General features: G+C 44.1%; 2 protein-coding genes across 3 annotated transcripts; one reads left to right on the top strand and one right to left on the bottom strand.

The window, feature by feature from the left end:
* Positions 1 to 4,497: 4,497 nt before the first annotated feature.
* Positions 4,498 to 7,176, bottom strand: LOC105947722 (gastrula zinc finger protein XlCGF49.1-like). 2 transcript variants are annotated; one of them, XM_031904310.1, is made up of 2 exons: positions 6,730 to 7,176; positions 4,498 to 5,668 (listed from the first exon to the last, which is right to left on the bottom strand). In XM_031904310.1, exon 2 carries the CDS (start codon positions 5,539 to 5,541, stop codon positions 4,807 to 4,809), a length of 735 nt encoding a protein of 244 aa, XP_031760170.1. In that variant the 5' UTR covers positions 5,542 to 5,668; positions 6,730 to 7,176; the 3' UTR covers positions 4,498 to 4,806. The 2 variants fall into 2 exon arrangements, with proteins under 2 accessions (XP_031760170.1, XP_017945194.1); XM_018089705.2 differs by having other exon boundaries at positions 4,498 to 5,654.
* A 12,167-nt stretch (positions 7,177 to 19,343) lies between these two features.
* Positions 19,344 to 21,190, top strand: znf33a (zinc finger protein 33A). The gene is given in 2 exon segments (NM_001017282.2): positions 19,344 to 19,395; positions 19,883 to 21,190. A coding segment is annotated over 1 exon segment (873 nt). The 5' UTR covers positions 19,344 to 19,395; positions 19,883 to 20,008; the 3' UTR covers positions 20,882 to 21,190.
* Positions 21,191 to 22,840: the final 1,650 nt, after the last annotated feature.

The raw sequence follows: 22,840 nt of genomic DNA, 5'->3' as shown, positions 1-22,840 counted from the left end.
GGATATTAGCAGCCACTGAGGGGCTCTGTGCCCCCCATATACAGGCACAAGGCTGCAGGCTGAGTTATACAGGGAACTCTGAGTATCACTCATGTATTATAAGGGATAATGTACCCCCTACTGTAAATGATAAGGATATTAGCAGTCACTGAGGGGCTCTGTGCCCCCCATATAAAGGCACAAGGCTGCAGGCTGAGTTATACAGGGAACTCTGAGTATCACTCATGTATTATAAGGGATAATGTACCCCCTACTGTAAATGATAAGGATATTAGCAGTCACTGAGGGGCTCTGTGCCCCCCATATACACAGAAACCAGCACAGGAGCCAGACTAACACTGCACTCCCTCTCACAGGCTGCTTTACTGCCATTTATAGCTTACTGGTCCCAGTACCATATTAGACTAAAGGAGAACTAAACCCTGGATAAAAGCAATATGGCTAGAAATGCCACAGACATTTGCAATTGGTCTTAATTTTTGATTATTTCAGTTATTATTCGGCAGCCAATTGGTTGCTAGGATACAAATTACCTAAGCTTTTTAGCCCAAGGGATCTGGTTAAACAAGAACTATGGGCGGGGGGTCCCCAAACTGCAGCCCATGGGCCGGATACAGCCCCCCAAGGTCATTACCCCGCCCATGCCCGCTGGGGCCGAGGGTCTCACTGAGAGAGACAGGTAGCAGCCAGGGGGGAGATGCAGCGGGGGCCGGGGGGAGGGACTAAGAATAGTCGGACCCCCAAAAAGTTTGAGGAGCCCCAATATAAAAAGTCCTATTCCTATTAAAGGGGAACAATCAGGAAATATGTTTTCATAGTATTCAATATATAAAGTCCATACAAACACTTTGAGAATTTATAGTTATGGCTAATTATTAATGCAGCCCCCCATCCCCCTGACTCTCCGGCTCCCGGGGGGGGGCGTTAGTGACGCAGAAAAGTGTGAGTGACAGAGCAGAGGGAAAGCTGATTGGCTGCTGCGTCATCAGGCCACACCCCTCAACAGCAAACATGGGTAAAGGGGAAGTAAAGGAATGGAGCCGGGCTGGGGGCTGATGGAGCTGCATTTGTACATATAACAGTAACGCAACTTGTTGTTTATATCCTTTATATCCACATATATAGATATATATATATACACAGCACTTCAGGCCCAGCAGGCTTACACATGCAGATACAAATCTTACTTTAGCATCCAGATACAGGGGTAACAAACGAGTGTATAACTCTGTACAACTGTGTGTTCAGCCACATAGACTCCTGTATGTTGGATTCACAGACACCTCTCTATGCATGGGCGTCCACAGAAGGGGGCAAGAGGGGGCACTTGCCCCCCCCTGGAAAAGTAACAAAAAAAACAAAAAAAAAAACCTTACTCCGTTTCTGCACTGTCCCCTCAAGCCCGTTTTGCTGTGCTCCGATTGGATCTTTCTTCTTGTGGATTCTCCAATCAGAGCACAACTTCCTTGACAGACAGTAAAATTGACCAATCAGAGCACAGATGCACACAGGGATCGGGAGATTTTGCAAACTGGAAACAGAAATGAAGACTGAAAAGAAGAATCTGCAGCTGTAACTTTACCTAAGAACCAACTCTCAACTTTTGCTGCAGATTTCATCCCACAGGCACTATACACAGGCACTATACCCAGGCACTATACCCAGGCACTATACCCAGGCACTATACCCAGGCACTATACCCAGGCACTATACCCAGGCACTATACACAGGCACTATACACAGGCACTATACCCAGGCACTATACCCAGGCACTATACCCAGGCACTATACCCAGGCACTATACCCAGGCACTATACACAGGCACTATACCCAGGTACTATACCCAGGCACTATACCCAGGTACTATACCCAGGTACTATACCCAGGTACTATACACAGGTACTATACCCAGGTACTATACACAGGCACTATACCCAGGCACTATACACAGGCACTATACCCAGGCACTATACACAGGCACTATACCCAGGTACTATACCCAGGTACTATACCCAGGTACTATACCCAGGTACTATACCCAGGTACTATACACAGGTACTATACCCAGGCACTATACCCAGGTACTATACCCAGGCACTATACCCAGGTACTATACCCAGGCACTATACCCAGGTACTATACACAGGTACTATACACAGGTACTATACAGTTCTAAAGAATCACTAGCTGACATTAAATTGTTTTTTGCCTGACCTGACATCTATAATAATTTATAATCTATCCCCTACCCTAACAGATGGAGGGTAAGTTAACTCTTTCCCTCTGAAAAAGATCATTGTGTGTTTATATATTCGTTGTTGTTTTTTGCACTTACTATTTTTTTTTTTGTCATTGTTTTGTTCATTTATAGTAAGTTACAGTGGGGCCAATGCTGTGTATCAGTGCCAGTGTTATAGTGCCAGGGCCTGAATATCTGCCATCTGTACCCACTGTGTTTCACTGTATATAATGTGCTGGGTTTGTAAATACAGACTGCGTCTCACTGTATATAATGTGCTGGGTTTGTAAATACAGACTGCGTCTCACTGTATATAATGTGCTGGGTTTGTATATACGGACTGCTTCTCACTGTATATAATGTGCTGGGTTTGTAAATACGGACTGTGTCTCACTGTATATAATGTGCTGGGTTTGTAAATACGGACTGCGTCTCACTGTATATAATGTGCTGGGTTTGTAAATACGGACTGTGTCTCACTGTATATAATGGGGAGTCAGTACCCACTGCCTTTCTTGCTATAAAACTAACATTAACACATCTAAAGGGGTGGTTTACTTTTAAGTTAACCTTTAGTATGTTATAAAATGGCCTATTCCTAGCAACTTTGCAATTGGTCTTCCTAATTAATTTTTTTTGAATAATTTGCCTTTCTCTTCTGCCTCTATACAGATTTCAAATGGGGGCCAAAAATATTGCTCTGTGAGGCTACAATTTTATTATTATTATAATTTTGTATTACTTATTTTTCCAAGTAGGCCCCTTAACTATTCATATTCCCATCTCTTGTTTAAACCACTACCTGGTTGCTAGGGTAAATAAGACCCTAGCAACCAAATAGCTGCTGAAATACCAAATGGAGAGCTGCTGAACAAAAAGCTAAATAACTGAAAAACCATTAAAAATAAAAGTGAATTTGAATGCGAACTACCCCTTTAAGCTAACTGATCCCAAACACAAATGTTTGCAGATCCCCTAACAGAAGTGCGCGTATAAATACTTTTACATCCTAAACATTTTAGGGTAAAAAAAAAAAGCCCCCCCCCCGCACTTTTGTACAGTATCCCTGGGAGTCAGTGGGAACGGCAAGAGGTAGTTGGGAGGTTAATTTTTTACGCCAGCAGCGAATCCACTAAGTGTCACATTAGCTGTAGGTCAGTCTGTGTATGGGCCATCTTTACCCTCCCCTAGTATCATCCTGCAAAAAAAAAAATATATATATATATTTATATTTGTCTGTTGCAGGATGATGCTAGCTTACTTGCCCCCCCTTGGAAAATTTTCTGCGGACACCCATGTCTCTATATCTCTCAGTCAGAGCTCCCCTGTAGGCTGACTGGCCAGGCTTTCAGGCTTCTTGATTGGCCAGCTGAGTCGAATCCCTCTGCTACAGCCAGTCCATGTTTTGTAACAAATATCCGTATATTCTATTGATTCTGTTGCACACATATAGAGAGGGAGCACAATGTTATTGCACAAACAGTAACGCAAGTTTATTTATAAGTTATACAAAAGGCAAATTGTAGTTTTATAGGAATAAAATGCCCTGCACTGGCCACCTACCACAGCATCCTAGGGCTCCAGCCCTGAGTATTAAAGGGGAAATAAACTGTAAAAAACTTTCAGCATCTCAATAGCAGCAACGATCCTGGTTTTTACAGTTGGTGCTGGTTTCCCTTTGGGCTAAACATTAACCCTATCTGTAACAATGGCCCCTTTATTGGGGCTCCCTATAGATCCTCTCAGGTCCCTGTCTGGGTTTCAAATGAGGGGTGGGCGTGTCCTAACGGTCCCTGCCAGAAGCACAGTAAGAGGGGGAGAGCCAATCACAGCCCTGCAGTCACACAAGCACAGACAGGCTTCAGTTCCCTATCAGGCCAGCCTAGCTGCTGATTGGTTCCTATCCTACAGTGTCACCGCCCCCTGCACAGCCTGGGAAAGGAGGCAGCAGGAAGTGGAACAGATGGGCGGGGCTAGTGGGGTTTGAGGGGAAATTCTCAATAAATCAGCTAGAAAATCTACTGTCTAAAGCCCATTCCTTCACTATTTAGATGAGTACAAGTCATTGGCACAATATTGTTTTCCACATAATATTTCCCCTTTAAGTTGGCACTCAGCCCTAGATATTCCCACGGCATCAAAAACATTTTTCATTTAGGAAATTTCCCATGGAAAAGGTGTAATTGCCCTTAAGCACATAGAAAATGCACCGAACTCTAAGAAGCACTAAAATAAACATAAAACGAGGAATAAACAAGTGAAATATTGCATTACATTTATTGAGGAATATATTTTACATACAAATAACCCCATAGTGTGTGGGTTGGTACCTACAGATATGATTGGCAGCTCCAATGGCCAATAGGCAATGTTGGAATGGGAGAATATGGAGGAGAAATCAGTGACTGTATCTCTTCCCCTGTATGAATGTCCTGGGGGAGGAGATGAAACCTTCTATTGGGGAAACCCCATTCTGTGCAAGTGAATGGTTTCTCCCCGGTGGGGATGATGGTGCTGCTGGTTGGACTTTGCAGTATAAGGTTTTCCAAATTCCCTACACATGAAAGTTACTCTCGCACATGAGTTCTCTGGTGTTTGGTAAGGTTTCTCTTTGAAACAAAACTTTTCCCACAATCTGCACAAGCAAAGGGTTTCTCCCCTGTGTGAACCTTGTAATGGCTGCTAAGCTTGCTCTTTGTGGTGAAACGTTTCCCACATTCTGTGCAAGAAAATGGTTTCTCCCCTGTGTGAACCGTGTAATGGCCGGTAAGCTGGCTCTTTGTGGTGAAACGTTTCCCACATTCTGTGCAAGAAAATGGTTTCTCCCCTGTGTGAATTCTCTGGTGATTCTGAAAGGTGCTCTTGTTGGAGAAGCTTTTCCCACATTCCATGCACACAAACGGTTTTACCCCTGTATGAATCTTCTGGTGGCTGAGAAAGCTACACCTTTTATGGAATTGTTTATCACATTCTGTACATTCATAGGGTTTCTCCCCTGTATGAAGTCTCTGGTGATCTGTTAGGATATGCTTTACTCGAAAACTTTTCCCACATTCCGTGCACATGAATGGTTTCTCACCTGTGTGAATTGATTGGTGTTCTGTAAGGTAGTGCTTTTGCCTGAAACTTTTCCCACATTCCGTGCACATGAATGGTTTCTCCCCAGTGTGGACTCTGTAATGAATAATAAGTTCGTTTTTGTACGAGAATCTTTTCCCACATTCTGGGCATTCATGTTGTGCCACTGAGGGAAGTTCCATCTGGGAGTTGGGAATGCTCATTGCACTAAAGCTTTTTCTCATTCGGATACAGATTTTTCTCTCCAATGTGTGGATTTCCTGGTGTTGGAGAAGTTGCACGGTCTAATGGCCTCTTGTCTTTATCCAAAGAATCAGAGAATTGTCAGCTTCTGGGGCTTCTGTGCCTTTTCTGTTTTTAAGTAAAAGGGTAAGAAAAAAGAGAAATTTAGTCAATAATTAAGTTTTTTTTATTTTGCATTTAAGCCACTCAAGTTTTTGTTACCCTAATCTTTCTATACATCTGTAACCTTGTTATGGGCTAAGGGGGCCCAGCCTGAAGGCCAGTTAGGGCGGATTTGGGGTGAGTGTTTATTTGTGCCCTGGGTACCCCTGGAACTATAGCGGGGTGACTGTTACCCCAATGTTTCTATATATCTGTAACCTTGTTATGGGCTAAGGGGGCCCAGCCTGAAGGCCAGTTAGGGGGGATTTGGGGTGAGTGTTTATTTGTGCCCTGGGTACCCCTGGAACTATAGCGGGGTGACTGTTACCCCAATGTTTCTATATATCTGTAACCTTGTTATGGGCTAAGGGGGCCCAGCCTGAAGGCCAGTTAGGGGGGATTTGGGGTGAGTGCTTATTTGTGCCCTGGGTACCCCTGGAACTATAGCGGGGTGACTGTTACCCCAATGTTTCTATATATCTGTAACCTTGTTATGGGCTAAGGGGGCCCAGCCTGAAGGCCAGTTAGGGGGGATTTGGGGTGAGTGCTTATTTGTGCCCTGGGTACCCCTGGAACTATAGCGGGGTGACTGTTACCCCAATGTTTCTATATATCTGTAACCTTGTTATGGGCTAAGGGGGCCCAGCCTGAAGGCCAGTTAGGGGGAGTTTGGGGTGAATATTATAAATAATAATATACAATAAAATAATCAGGGAAAATTGCAAAACACTGGTTACAGAAACCACATAAATATCACAAAGACAAACCCACAATGACAAACGGAGAGCAGATCCCAGGGGCCCCAAGCCCCCCAGTAAGTGCAATACAGCATTAAACAAAGGGAGCCCGCGCCCCAATAAATCCCCCCAACATGAATAAATGAGCCATAAGCACAGTATGACATAAGGGCACAAAAGCAATAAGTGAGCAGTATGAGAGGCAAACAAATAGGCAAATCAGTAGCCACAAGCTGAGCCCAGTGGCACAGAATTCAGGGATCAGTGCCAAGGAAACACTGATATAGTTACCTGTCCTTGGGCAGAGTCTCCTCATTAGCCTGCAGAGCCCCTGTACCCTGTACCCACACGTCTCTTCCCCAAACTAACTCAGCTCTCATTCCCGCAGCTTTTTAGCCCATTTTGGATCCCACCCCCTATGGGCGGGGCCTTTGTTTGGGGGAAAAGGTTCCTCCCACAATATGGAAAGGAAGGCTGATGGGTTCCTGTACTCTAACGCCCTTCATTAGCATAGTCACATGTTTATCAAAGGCAGGTCATTAGCATGGGATAACGAGAGGGTGGAGCCTTAATTTGCCCCCTGGGGGGAAACTATGTAACACAATAAAGGTGCAGCCTCACTCCCTCAGGCACCTGTTTAACATGAATGTCCCACTGTCTGTGTGTGAGTTGGGCCTTTTCTCATTATTATTATAGTGAGGGAACCAAACTGCCCCTCCCATTAACCCCTGGGGGCAATGCACCAGACATGGTTCAGTCCAATAATTGAGAGTTTACACCATCGGCGCCACAACTGGTAAAACCAATTCAGAGGATTCATATTTTCCAGTCACATCTTGTGTTACAGTTTCGGTAGAATAAAAGTAGAATAACCTTCAACTTGAGCTTTTTAACCAACTAAAACTTTAATCAGGGATTAATAAATGTGCCGGGATTGGAATTGGGGGTGACCCCAGGGTCCCCAGTATCACAGTAATTATGATATAATATACGGTTGGGTCATTTCCCTATGGGACCAAACTGTAAATTATATCCTTATAAACGGTGCTTAGTGATGTCATCAGTTATAATCTGAGCTTAGTGATGTCATTTCTGTCACATGACCCACTGAACGTTGTATATTGTAATAAAATAAAGTTCCCCCTGGTGTAAAATATGAGAATATTAAAAGTCACCTCGGAGTTCAATATTTTGTATAAAAGCCCTCGCTCTTCAGCCCCATCCCTTTATATGGCCATGGGACTCCTCTGTGACTTATAATATCCTTATATTGTACAAAAGGGGGTATTTTATTCATTATATAATTCCCTTTTCTCTGTAGGACTTTTCAGCCAATCAGACCACACTCCCCACACTTGCCTGGGTCTATAGCTGGTACCATTCCCTGGATCCCTAGTAACTTCCCCATAGCAGTGACCCATAGCAACTGGAGCTGCTCACACAGATACGGCTGTTACTGCTCCACCTGTTTATTCAGCCGTTACTGTATCAGTGTCGGGGGGAGGCTCCGTCTCATGATGAAGGACAAAAGGACAAAACATTGACATGGTAATGGGTGAATAAATGAGTTGAGCAGCAACATCAATATTAATATGTACTTACTGTTCCCTTAGTAACTCCCTGTCAGCGCTCAGTGGGATGTACCAACCAACCCAAATGGGGGGGAAACAGCTTCTAAAGGAAACCTGGATCTCAGAACCTCATTCCAGAAGAACCCAAGAAGACTGAATGTATGTATAACTACACTAAGCCTACCATTCGTCCCCGTCCCACGGGGACTATGGGGGGCCATTTGTCCAAAGTACATTTTCTCTATATAAATACATCCTATATACAAAAAGCAATCCCCAGTAGACAGAATTAAAGTGTGGATATAAACACTGGTAAAAAATATACAAAAGATTCTCTAGTGAAGAATGAGAACAAAATCAATTTTATGCACAAAAGGATAATATATTACAAACTCCATTCTGTAAATTTTAACAAGCATTCTGTCTCACAAATGTTTAACATCCATACAAAAAACAATTATGTGTAAAGTTATTTACAGAATGAATAATGTAATACAAAACTTTAACAAAATATATGATGGTATAACTGAATAGCATATTCCAGCTAGATTTTCATGACAAAATAGATGTGTGTGACAGAAAGCAAGATTTTATAGCACAGAATTCATTCTACCAAACAAAATAAATACTCCGTTCCACCAAACTGATAAAATATCCATTCTGTGAAATTACTGAGCCAATAAGAAACAGGCATATTCATTATCCAATAATATGCAGGTTTTAACTGGAGTCAATTTACTGGTCTTCCTACTGTTTTAATTTGTCTATAAAGTGTTTGTACACACACACACACACACACACACAAGGATTTGTTTGACAATATGAAAAGCTGCCAGCTCTGCCCCACAAGGCTACATTATCCCTAGTGCTGAGGATACTGTCTGGCCTGCTATAGAGGGCGCCCTCTAATGGCTGTTCTGTTTTTTAACCAGATGGTTTTCCAAATGGATGGGGAATATAGTGCTGTACTGATGCTGCACCATAACACTGATGTAATGATGTTTCTAGGGATTTTGTTCCTGAGAATGAGCTTTAAAGAAAACAAAATATGATAACTTAACCCTTTCACTGCCAAGCCATTTTTTTTCTTGCACTCAGTACATTTGCTTCAGTTTGTTGACAAGAAAACCTACATGAAATAAAGCATGTTAGATATCGTTTTTTCCATAACGAATTGGGCTTGAACATTGTAACAAAATTTTGTACTTTTTCTGGAGATTTAACACATTTTTTAAGTGAAATATGTAAAAGAAATGTGAAATAAAGAAAAACGTATTTCTTTTCCAAGAATGATTACATTAACTTACAAAAAGTTTACTGTCTGTAAAAGCCCTGATTCTGCTGAATCCAACAATACCAAATATGTATGGGTAACCCACTTTTCTTGTCCAGAAGACACCCCAATAATAAAACAGCATTTTGTGCAATTTTACATTGAAACGAAAGTGAAAAGGCCGTCTCTATTTTAACATGGCATATCTTGTGACAGAAATGGAATACCCCCATAACTCACACATTTTTAGAAGACTGCCCACCTCTAGATTTTTAGTTGTGGTGTAGTTTTTGCTATAAATGTAGCTCCTGTCATACAGATACTGTACAAACAGATACCAAATTTTTTCTTTATTTTTTTTTCTGAAACACTATCACAGTCACAAAGTCCAAAGTAAACTTGAGAATTAAAAACCAACGAAAATTTTGAAAAGAAGGCAGGATATGAAAGAACAAGTTATGCCGAGTAAAACGATACCCCACATGCATGGGTGCGCCTAAAGCCACGGCCCCCAAACAGCCCAAAACAGGGGCAATATATAAGGGCAATTTCAGCTGGACAGTTTGGGGCTGCGCTCTAAGTGCACACCTTGCAGTTTTTCAGTCTAAACACCCCCTTACCTGTGAAATACCCCCACAAACTATATGTTTTCTGAAAGTGCCCCCCTGTAGCTATTCAGCAGCGCCATTCTTGCTTTCCTACATGCAGAATTGTGGGCGCAGTTCTCCATAGAAGTTTGCGTTTTGGCCTGAAATTAAAAAAAAGTTAGTTCTCTCCCCAAAATTGCCATAACAACTAAAGAACCTGCCCAATTTAGCCCCAAAATATATTCTATTTCCCTTTATCTGTTTAGTTGAACTTCTTTTGGCTTTATAGTTTCATCTGTATTCCTGCGAATCTTCGGGTGATGCTGCTTTTTCTTTGTTTCTTTTTTTTCTTGTTTTTTGTTTTTTTTATTATATAACACCAAACAGAAAATCTGCAGAATTATTTGGCACCAAATATTCACACTGTCAAAATAAGAAGCTTTATCCCAGAAATACAGGTAGCTTCTAATCCCACTGAAAGCAGAGTGTTTGAGATGCCAACAATAAATCTTGTGTCATTAGACGGGGCGGGCCAAGCCAACCGGGCACCCAAGGCAACCCGGTCGGCCACCTCGCCCCTGCCCCCAAGATGGTTTCTTTTTTTCATTAACACATTAATTAACACAGCATAACTACTGGGTGAGGGGCCCCTGGGTAAAGTACAATACAGCAGATATTTATAGCAGCAATGTAACTCAGTATATCTGAGATACGCACCCCGTGAGTACAGTATAACCCAGGGGTGGCCAGACTTTGTCCATCGGTGATCTACTATTGACTCCTCCCCCAACACGCAGCATACATACACATTCACGCATCCGCGCTGCACTTCCGCATTTATAGTTCAACTAGTACAGGCTGCTTGTATAGTATGATGTGTAGGCCTTATGAGCAGTATCCTAGTTAGCTGTAGTTCAACTTCAACATACATGAGTACTATGTGCAAACAAAAGGGATCAGTTACATATTGGTATATCAGGGGGATCAGCATTTATTTATATGATGTATTATGTGTCTACGGGGTGTTGGACTGGGGTGTCCAGGGTCCAGCAGGGCTGCCCCCCCAGGAGCCCCTCCCCTCACTTCCAACTTCTCCCGCTGCCAGCCTTCACCCCCACCCTGTGTGTAATGCACACTATGTACCCCCTTCTTCCTCCTTGCAGCCACTATTGGGGTTTGGGGGCACCACTGGGTTTTTCCCCTGTGGCTACATAATGTAGTAGTTGAACTATAGATGCGGAAGTGCAGCGCGGATGCGTGAATGCGTATATACGCTGCGTGTTGGGGGAGGAGTCAATAGTAGATCACCGATGGACAAAGTCTGGCCACCCCTGGGTTATACTGTACTCACGGGGTGCTTATCTCAGATATACTGAGTTACATTGCTGCTATAAATATCTGCTGTATTGTACTTTACCCAGGGGCCCCTCACCCAGTAGTTATGTTGCTAATATGATTAATGTGCTAATATGGTTGATATGATAGGATTAAGATATTGTGTTTTATTGACTTGTATGTTAATGGGGGGATATGAGGCATATAATAATGAGGGTTAGGCTGGGAGATAATAGGAATGGCCTTAAGTTATCATATTAATGTTTATTGTTTTGTTTTCTTTAAAGCTCATTCTCAGGAACAAAATCCCTAGAAACATCATTACATCAGTGTTATGGTGCAGCATCAGTACAGCACTATATTCCCCATCCATTTGGAAAAACTTTGGGTTAAAAACCTACAACACAGCAGCCATTAGAGGGCGCCCTCTATAGCAGGCCAGACAGTATCCTCAGCACTAGGGATAATGTAGCCTTGTGGGGCAGAGCTGGCAGCTTTTCATATTGTTAAACAAATCCTTGTGTGTGTGTGTGTTTATAGACAAATTAAAACAGTGGGAAGACCAGTAAATTGACTCCAGTTAAAACCTGCATATTATTGGATAATGAATATCCCTGTTTCTTATTGGCTCAGTAATTTGACTGACAGTGTTGTTTCACAGAATGGATATTTTATCAGTTTTGTGGAACTGAGTATTCCTTTTGTTGATAACAAAACAAAAACTGTAGTACCGTGTTAGCCAGTGTCAAAAATAATAATAAAAAAACAACAAAACACAAATACAAGAGTATTGTAGAAATGATACCTATATTGGCTAACAATAAAAATACATCACAAGCTTTCGGAGCTCTAAGGCCCCTTCATCAGGCAAAATACAAATGAGAACTGAAATGGCACAACATTTATACTGATAGATCAGAGAGAAGTGTTCTCGAGCAATAAATTAGGGAGTTACAGATAAATAGAGATAACTTGTGAAGATAGTGAAAGTAATTAAGGTTTATTAGGGGGGGTTGTAAATAGTCCCGGGGTCTGGATTCAGTCAGATCAGATAGTGTGACATGGAACCTGACCCCAAATTAAGGCCCTGTCTTACTGTGCTGAATAACTCCATACATTTGTATTCATAGATCTTCCTTTCTCGTTCAGATCCAAAGTTCCCTTTTAGAATTAAAAATAATAATTAAAAAAAAAAACAACAAAACACAAATACAAGAGTATTGTAGAAATGATACCTATATTGGCTAACAATAAAAATACATTGCAAGCTTTCAGAGCTCTAAGGCCCCTTCATCAGGCAAAATACAAATGAGAACTGAAATGGCACAACATTTATACTGATAGATCAGAGAGAAGTGTTTACAAGCAATAAATTAGGAAGTTACAGATAGATAGAGATGACTGTGAAGATCTTTGTTAAAAAGAAAATGTCACTGTCCAGTTGAGCCAGTTTCTTCAGGAGGGTTTTAAGTCTCATCTGTATGCGGTACATTGTGGTATCTTCCATGTTAATCACAAAACAAAAACTGTAGTACCGTGTTAGCCAGTGTCAAAAATAATAATAAAAAAAAAAAAAAAAAACAACAAAATACAAATACAAGAGTATTGTAGAAATGATACCTATATTGGCTAACAATAAAAATACATTGCAAGCTTTCAGAGCTCTAAGGCCCCTTCATCAGGCAAAATACAAATGAGAACTGAAATGGCACAACATTTTTGACACTGGCTAACACGGTACTACAGTTTTTGTTTTTTAGAATTAACACCTTCATGTCCTGAAGCCTGTGGCCCTGATTGCAGGAGGGCTGTCCCACTGGTGTATCACACGCTTTGGTCTTGATCTTATGTCTGTGATGGTTCATCCTTGTGCGCAGTTTTTGCCCCGTTTCCCCAATGTACATTCCTCCTGTAGGGCACTTAGTACATATGATCAAGTACACCCACAGCTGAACATTATAAGAAAAATAGCCAGGGACCTGCAGCCCATGCTCCATACAGATACCAGACTAAAGGAGATATTCCCTGAACTGCCCCTTCTGTCCTATAGACACCCCCCAGTCTGAGGAAAATGATTGTTAGAAGTCTCTGCCCCAAACAACTAAAGCAGCGACATTTCCCTGCAACAGCAAAAGATGTGAGACGTGCAAATACATCCTGTGCAAAGATCAAATTGCAATACCGAATACACAAAAAGTCTACACCATTCGGGGCTATTCATGTGCTTCCTCCAATGTGGTGTACTTGATCATATGTACTAAGTGCCCTACAGGAGGAATGTACATTGGGGGAAACAGGGCAAAAACTGCGCACAAGGATGAACCATCACAGACATAAGATCAAGACCAAAGCATGTGATACACCAGTGGGACAACACTTCTGCAGTCAGGGCCACAGGCTTCAGGACATGAAGGTGTTAATTCTAAAAGGGAACTTTGGATCTGAACGAGAAAGGAAGATCTATGAATACAAATGTATGGAGTTATTTAACACAGTAAGACAGGGCCTAAATTTGGGGTCAGGTTTCATGTCACACTATCTGATCTGACTGAATCCAGACCCCTGGACTATTTACAACCCCCCCTAATAAACCTTAATTACTTTCACTATCTTCACAAGTTATCTCTATCTATCTGTAACTTCCAAATTTATTGCTCGAGAACACTTCTCTCTGATCTATCAGTATAAATGTTGTGCCATTTCAGTTCTCATTTGTATTTTGCCTGATGAAGGGGCCTTAGAGCTCCGAAAGCTTGTGATGTATTTTTATTGTTAGCCAATATAGGTATCATTTCTACAATACTCTTGTATTTGTGTTTTGTTGTTTTTTTATTATTACCTTTTGTTGATAGAATGAATTCTGTGCTATAGAATCTTGCTTTCTGTCACACGCATCTATTTTGTCATGAAAATCTAGCTGGAATATGCTATTCTAGTTACACCATTATATATTTTGTTGAAGTTTTGTATTAAATTATTCATTCTGTAAGTAACTTTACACATAATTGTTTTTTGTATGGATGTTAAACATTTGTGAGACAAAATTTACAGAATGGAGTTTGTAATATAATAATATCCTTTTCTGTATAAAATTGATTTTGTTCTCATTCTTCACTAGAAATATATATTTTGGTTTTTTTTTTTACCAGTGTTTATATCCACACTTTAATTCTTTCTACTGGGGATTGCTTTTTGTATATAGAATATATTTATATAGACAAAATATACTTTGGACAAACGCCACCCCTTAGTCCCCGTGGGATGGGGACAAATGGTAGGCTATGGGGCACATTTACTAAGACACGAATTCGAATCCGAATTGGAAAAATCCGATTGGAAAACAAACATTTTACGACTTTTTCGGAATTTGTCGCAACTTTTTTGTTACCAATACGATTTGCACAAAAAAACGCAAGTTTTTCGTAGCCATTATGATGCGCTTGTATCTTGACGCGACTTTTTCGTATTGAGCGCTCGTAAGCGGCGGGCGAAACTTTCAGACTTTCAGCATGATTTTGGAAGCCTCCCATAGGGCTCAATGGCACCCTGCAGCTCCAACCTGGCCCAAGGAAAGCCTCCCATAGGGCTCAATGGCACTCTGCAGCTCCAACCCGGCCCAAGGAAAGCCTCCCATAGGGCTCAATGGCACTCTGCAGCTCCAACCTGGCCCAAGGAAAGCCTCCCATAGGGCTCAATGGCACTCTGCAGCTCCAACCCGGCCCAAGGGAAGTCTCCCATAGGGCTCAATGGCACTCTGCAGCTCCAACCCAGCCCAAGGAAAGTCTCCCATAGGGCTCAATGGCACCCTGCAGCTCCAACCCGGCCCAAGGAAAGTCTCCCATAGGGCTCAATGGCACTCTGCAGCTCCAACCCGGCCCAAGGAAAGTCTCCCATAGGGCTCAATGGCACTCTGCAGCTCCAACCCGGCCCAAGGAAAGTCTCCCATAGGGCTCAATGGCACTCTGCAGCTCCAACCCGGCCCAAGGAAAGTCTCCCATAGGGCTCAATGGCACTCTGCAGCTCCAACCCGGCCCAAGGAAAGTCTCCCATAGGGCTCAATGGCACTCTGCAGCTCCAACCTGGCCCAAGGAAAGCCTCCCATAGGGCTCAATGGCACTCTGAAGCTCCAACCCGGCCCAAGGAAAGCCTCCCATAGGGCTCAATGGCACTCTGCAGCTCCAACCTGGCCCAAGGAAAGCCTCCCATAGGGCTCAATGGCACTCTGAAGCTCCAACCCGGCCCAAGGAAAGCCTCCCATAGGGCTCAATGGCACTCTGCAGCTCCAACCCGGCCCAAGGGAAGTCTCCCATAGGGCTCAATGGCACTCTGCAGCTCCAACCTGGCCCAAGGAAAGTCTCCCATAGGGCTCAATGGCACTCTGCAGCTCCAACCCGGCCCAAGGGAAGTCTCCCATAGGGCTCAATGGCACTCTGCAGCTCCAACCTGGCCCAAGGAAAGTCTCCCATAGGGCTCAATGGCACTCTGCAGCTCCAACCTGGCCCAAGGAAAGCCTCCCATAGGGCTCAATGGCACTCTGCAGCTCCAACCCGGCCCAAGGAAAGTCTCCCATAGGGCTCAATGGCACTCTGCCGCTCCAACCCGGCCCAAGGAAAGTCTCCCATAGGGCTCAATGGCACTCTGCAGCTCCAACCCAGCCCAAGGAAAGTCTCCTATAGGGCTCAATGGCACTCTGCAGCTCCAACCCGGCCAAAGGAAAGTCTCCCATAGGGCTCAATGGCACTCTGCAGCTCCAACCCGGCCCAAGGAAAGTCTCCCATTGGGCTCAATGGCACTCTGCAGCTCCAACCCGGCCCAAGGAGTCTCCCATAGGGCTCAATGGCACTCTGCAGCTCCAACCCGGCCCAAGGAAAGTCTCCCATAGGGCTCAATGGCACTCTGCAGCTCCAACCCGGCCCAAGGAAAGTCTCCCATAGGGCTCAATGGCACTCTGCAGCTCCAACCCGGCCCAAGGAAAGTCTCCCATAGGGCTCAATGGCACTCTGCAGCTCCAACCCGGCCCAAGGAAAGTCTCCCATAGGGCTCAATGGCACTCTGCAGCTCCAACCCGGCCCAAGGAAAGTCTCCTATAGGGCTCAATGGCACTCTGCAGCTCCAACCCGGCCCAAGGAAAGTCTCCCATAGGGCTTAATGGCACTCTGCAGCTCCAACCCGGCCCAAGGAAAGTCTCCCATAGGGCTCAATGGCACTCTGCAGCTCCAACCCGGCCCAAGGAAAGTCTCCCATAGGGCTCAATGGCACTCTGCAGCTCCAACCCGGCCCAAGGAAAGTCTCCCATAGGGCTCAATGGCACTCTGCAGCTCCAACCCAGCCCAAGGAAAGCCTCCCATAGGGCTCAATGGCACTCTGCAGCTCCAACCCGGCCCAAGGAAAGTCTCCCATAGGGCTCAATGGCACTCTGCAGCTCCAACCCGGCCCAAGGAAAGTCTCCCATAGGGCTCAATGGCACTCTGCAGCTCCAACCTGGCCCAAGGAAAGCCTCCCATAGGGCTCAATGGCACTCTGCAGCTCCAACCCGGCCCAAGGGAAGTCTCCCATAGGGCTCAATGGCACTCTGCAGCTCCAACCTGGCCCAAGGAAAGTCTCCCATAGGGCTCAATGGCACTCTGCAGCTCCAACCTGGCCCAAGGAAAGCCTCCCATAGGGCTCAATGGCACTCTGCAGCTCCAACCCGGCCCAAGGAAAGTCTCCCATAGGGCTCAATGGCACTCTGCCGCTCCAACCCGGCCCAAGGAAAGTCTCCCATAGGGCTCAATGGCACTCTGCAGCTCCAACCCAGCCCAAGGAAAGTCTCCTATAGGGCTCAATGGCACTCTGCAGCTCCAACCCGGCCAAAGGAAAGTCTCCCATAGGGCTCAATGGCACTCTGCAGCTCCAACCCGGCCCAAGGAAAGTCTCCCATTGGGCTCAATGGCACTCTGCAGCTCCAACCCGGCCCAAGGAGTCTCCCATAGGGCTCAATGGCACTCTGCAGCTCCAACCCGGCCCAAGGAAAGTCTCCCATAGGGCTCAATGGCACTCTGCAGCTCCAACCCGGCCCAAGGAAAGTCTCCCATAGGGCTCAATGGCACTCTGCAGCTCCAACCCGGCCCAAGGAAAGTCTCCCATAGGGCTCAATGGCACTCTGCAGCTCCAACCCGGCCCAAGGAAAGTCTCCCATAGGGCTCAATGGCACTCTGCAGCTCCAACCCGGCCCAAGGAAAGTCTCCTATAGGGCTCAATGGCACTCTGCAGCTCCAACCCGGCCCAAGGAAAGTCTCCCATAGGGCTTAATGGCACTCTGCAGCTCCAACCCGGCCCAAGGAAAGTCTCCCATAGGGCTCAATGGCACTCTGCAGCTCCAACCCGGCCCAAGGAAAGTCTCCCATAGGGCTCAATGGCACTCTGCAGCTCCAACCCGGCCCAAGGAAAGTCTCCCATAGGGCTCAATGGCACTCTGCAGCTCCAACCCAGCCCAAGGAAAGCCTCCCATAGGGCTCAATGGCACTCTGCAGCTCCAACCCGGCCCAAGGAAAGTCACCATACTGAAGCTTGAATGAATCCGAATCTTTCGTACTTGGCACGAAGGCTACGGAAAAGTCGCGACAAAATACGAGCGCATCGTAACGGCTACGAAAAACTCGCGTTTTTTCGCGCAAATCGTATTGGTAACGAGACAATTTTCCGCGACAATTTTCCGAAAAAATCGCCAAATACCGATCATTACGAAAAAAACACAATTGGGCGCATTCGGCCCGTTCGTGAGTAAGTAAATGGGCCCCTTAGTGTAATTCTACATTCATTCTTCTTGGGTTCTTCTGGAATGAGGTTCTGAGATCCAGGTTTCCTTTAGAAGCTGTTCCCCTCCCATTTGGGTTGGTTGGTACATCCCACTGAGCGCTGACAGGGAGTTACTAAGGGAACAGTAAGTACATATTAATATTGATGTTGCTGCTCAACTCATTTATTCACCCATTACCATGTCAACGTTTTGTCCTTCATCATGTGACGGAGCCTCCCCCCTGATACAGTAACGGCTGAATAAACAGGTGGAGCAGTAACAGCCGTATTTGTGTGGGCAGCTCCAGTTGCTATGGGTCACTGCTACGGAGACCTTACTAGGGATCCAGGGAATGGTACCAGCTATAGACCCAGGCAAGTGTGGGGAGTGTGGTCTGATTGGCTGAAAAATCCTACAGAGAAATGGGCATTATATAGTAAATAAAGTACCCCCTGTTGTAAAATATAAGGATATTATAAGTCACCAAGGAGTCCCATGGCCATATAAAGGGATGGGGCTGTAGGGTGAGTGCTTTTATACAAAAAAATTGAACTCTGAGGTGACTTCTGATATGCTCATATTTTACACCAGGAGTTAGTATATTTATTATATTATACAAGTTTCAGTGAGTCATGTGACAGAAATGACATCACTAAGCACCGTTTATAAGGATATAATTTACAGTTTGGTCCCATAGGGAAATGACTCAACTGTATATTATATCATAATAACTGTGATTCTGGGGACCCTGGGGTTACCCCCAATTCCAACCCCGGCACATTTATTAATCCCTGATTAAAGTTTTAGTTGGTTAAAAAGCTCAAGTTGAAGGTTATTCTACTTTTATTCTACCAAAACTGTAACACAAGATGTGACTGGAAAATATGAATCCTCTGAATTGGTTTTACCAGTTGTGGCGCCGATGGTGTAAACTCTCAATTATTGGGCTGAACCAGGTCTGGTGCATTGCCCCCAGGGGTTAATGGGAGGGGCAGTTTGGTTCCCTCACTATAATAATAATGAGAAAAGGCCCAACTCACACACAGACAGTGGGACATTCATGTTAAACAGGTGCCTGAGGGAGTGAGGCTGCACCTTTATTGTGTTACATAGTTTCCCCCCAGGGGGCAAATTAAGGCTCCACCCTCTCGTTATCCCATGCTAATTACCTGCCTTTGATAAACATGTGACTATGCTAATGAAGGGCGTTAGAGTACAGGAACCCATCAGCCTTCCTTTCCATATTGTGGGAGGAACCTTTTCCCCCAAACAAAGGCCCCGCCCATAGGGGGTGGGATCCAAAATGGGCTAAAAAGCTGCGGGAATGAGAGCTGAGTTAGTTTGGGGAAGAGACGTGTGGGTACAGGGTACAGGGGCTCTGCAGGCTAATGAGGAGACTCTGCCCAAGGACAGGTAACTATATCAGTGTTTCCTTGGCACTGATCCCTGAATTCTGTGCCACTGGGCTCAGCTTGTGGCTACTGATTTGCCTATTTGTTTGCCTCTCATACTGCTCACTTATTGCTTTTGTGCCCTTATGTCATACTGTGCTTATGGCTCATTTATTCATGTTGGGGGGATTTATTGGGGCGCGGGCTCCCTTTGTTTAATTCTGCATTCAGGGACAGAATTAGGGGTGGGCATCTGCCTAAGGTGCTTGTTGCAGGGTGGCACTAGGCATCTGCCTCTTCTGTTTACCTAGTCCTGGCCAATGAGTCCTGTGCATGTCACCCCACCACCTGTTGGTCGGGCAAGTTGCCTAGGGCACTCATCTGACTTGACTGGTCACTGGCTGCATTGCACTTACTAGTGGGGTTGGGTTTCCTGGAATTTGATGTAAAACGTAATTATTGATTAAAATGGTCTTTTTTCTTACCCCTTTACTTACTTACTTAAAAAGCCCCAGAAGCTGACGATTCTCGGATTCTTTGGATAAAGACAAGAGGCCATTAGACCGTGCAACTTCCAGAAAATCCACACATTGGAGAGAAAACTCTTTATCAGACTGAGAAAAAGCTTTAGTGCAATGAGCATTCCCAACTCCCAGATGGAACTTCCCTCAGTGGCACAACATGAATGCCCAGAATGTGGGAAAAGATTCTCAGAAAAAAACAAACTTATTATTCATTTCAGAGTCCACACAGGGGAGAAACCATTCATGTGCATGGAATGTGGGAAAAGTTTCAGGCGAAAGCAATACCTTACAGAACACCAATTAATTCACACGGGGGAGAAACCATTCATGTGCACGGAATGTGGGAAAAGTTTCAGGCAAAAGCAAAGCCTTACAGCCCACCTATTAATTCACACAAGGGAAAAACCATTCATGTGCACGGAATGTGGGAAAAGTTTTAGACTAAAGCAAATCCTAACACATCACCAGAGACTTCACACAGGGGAGAAACCCTATGCATGTACAGAATGTGATAAACAATTCCATCAAAGTAGTAACCTTCTCAGCCACCAGAGGATTCATACAGGGGTTAAATTTTTGTGCATGGAATGTGGAAAAAGCTTCTTCAACAAGAGCTACTTTCAGAATCACCAAAGAATTCACACTGGGGAGAAACCATTTTCTTGCACAGAATGTGGGAAACGTTTCACCATAAAGAGCCAGCTTAGTGACCATTACACGGTTCACACAGGGGAGAAACCCTTTGCTTGTGCAGATTGTGGGAAAAGCTTCTCCAACAAGAGCTACTTTCAGAATCACCAAAGAATTCACACAGGGGAGAAACCATTTTCTTGCACAGAATGTGGGAAACATTTCACTGTAAAGAGCCAGCTTAGCAGCCATTACACGGTTCACACAGGGGAGAAACCCTTTGCTTGTGCAGATTGTGGGAAAAGTTTTGCTTTAAAGGGAACTCTTACCAGACACCAGAGAATTCATGTGTGAGAGCAACTTTCATGTGTAGGGAATTTGGAAAACTTTATACTGCAAAGTCCAACCAGCAACACCATCATCCCCACAAGGGAGAAACCATTCACTTGCACAGAATGGGGTTTCCCCAATAGAAGGTTTCATCGCCTCCCCCAGAACATTCATACAGGGGAAGAGATACGTCACTGATTTCTCCTCCATATTCTCCCATTCCAACATTGCCTATTGGCCATTGGAGCTGCCAATCATATCTGTAGGTACCAACCCACACACTATGGGGTTATTTGTATGTAAAATATATTCCTCAATAAATGTAATGCAATATTTCAGTTGTTTATTCCTCGTTTTATGTTTATTTTAGTGCTTCTTAGAGTTCGGTGCATTCTCTATGTGCTTAAGGGCAATTACACCTTTTCCATGGGAAATTTCCTAAATGAAAAATGTTTTTGATGCCTTGGGAATATCTAGGGCTGAGTGCCAACTTAAAGGGGAAATAATATGTGGAAAACAATTTTGTGCTAATGAGTTGTACTCATCTAAATAGAGAAGGAATGGGCTTAAAAAATGTTGTGTTTCAGACTGATTTATTGAGAAATTCCACCAAACCCCACTAGTCCCGCCCATCTGTTCCACTTCCTGCTGCCTCCTTTCCCAGGCTATGCAGGGGGGCGGCGGCACTGTAGGATAGGAACCAATCAGCAGCTAGGCTGACCTGATAGGGAACTGAAGCCTGTCTGTGCTTGTGTGAGTGCAGGGCTGTGATTGGCTCTCCCCCTCCTACTGTGCTTCTGGCAGGGACCGTTAGGACACGCCCACCCCTCATTTTAAACACAGACAGGGACCATGTAGAGGCAGTTATTTGCAGTCTTTCTAATTATTCTTCTTTTCCGTGTAGATACTGGATTTTGTTAAAATCCTATAATAATAAGTTACACAACAGACAAAAGACATATTGTCATGTTGGAGCAGTAAAGGGTTACCATTTCAATTTAGAAAGTCTGTTTGGAATCCACATTTGAGGGAAACCCCTCACAGTAGGGGGGTAATTCACAAATACCCCCTAAAGGACACTGAAGACAGACTGTCTGGCTAGGGGGCTGGGAGGTGGGAGGAGCCAGACAGGGCCAAATGAACCAACAAGGGAACTAAATTACCCTCCCTGTGCTACAGTGGGGGGTCTGTCTCAGGGCAGATTCTTAGCTAATATTTCTTTAGGCCCATAAAATAAATATCTTTTACTAAAATCTATCCTTATCATATTCATTTAGCCTAAAGTTTCAACTGTGAAATGTTTAAATTTCCTGGAAAATAAGGGCCCCACATCCATCAGTGGAACGTGTCTGGCAATATCTGTTGTGTGGCGCCATTTGTGTCCTTATAGGAACCAGAAGTGTAACTGTAACAATGATTTAGTCACTCAGGCATATAAAGCAAAATAAACACAATAATAATAATTCAATAATACTTTGACGATTGTCACTTGTGCACAAATGTACAGATATAAATGTGTTTGCAAACCCGCGTTTTATAGTGAGCTCACTAATACCATGTGGAGATTTCTTTAGAATATAATAAAGGTATGGGACCCGTTATCCAGAATGCTCGGGGCCAAGGGTATTCCGGATAAGTCTGTAATTTGGATCTCCATACCTTAAGTCTACTAGCAATCAATAAAACATTAATTGAACCCAATAGGATTCTCCTGCCCCCAATAAGGGGTAATTATATCTTAGTTGGGATCAAGTACAGGTACTGTTTTATTATTACAGAGAAAAGGGAATCATTTAACCATTAAATAAACCCAATAGGGCTGTTCTGCCCCAATAAGGGGTAATGATATCTTAGTTGGGATCAAGTACAGGTACTGTTTTATTATTACAGAGAAAAGGGAATCATTTAACCATTAAATAAACCCAATAGGGCTGTTCTGCCCCAATAAGGGGTAATTATATCTTAGTTGGGATCAAGTACAGG

This window comes from Xenopus tropicalis, chromosome 6 (genome assembly GCF_000004195.4).
Source record: "Xenopus tropicalis strain Nigerian chromosome 6, UCB_Xtro_10.0, whole genome shotgun sequence".
Taxonomy (NCBI): domain Eukaryota; kingdom Metazoa; phylum Chordata; class Amphibia; order Anura; family Pipidae; genus Xenopus; species Xenopus tropicalis.
This window is presented reverse-complemented; position numbering and strand designations above follow the sequence as displayed.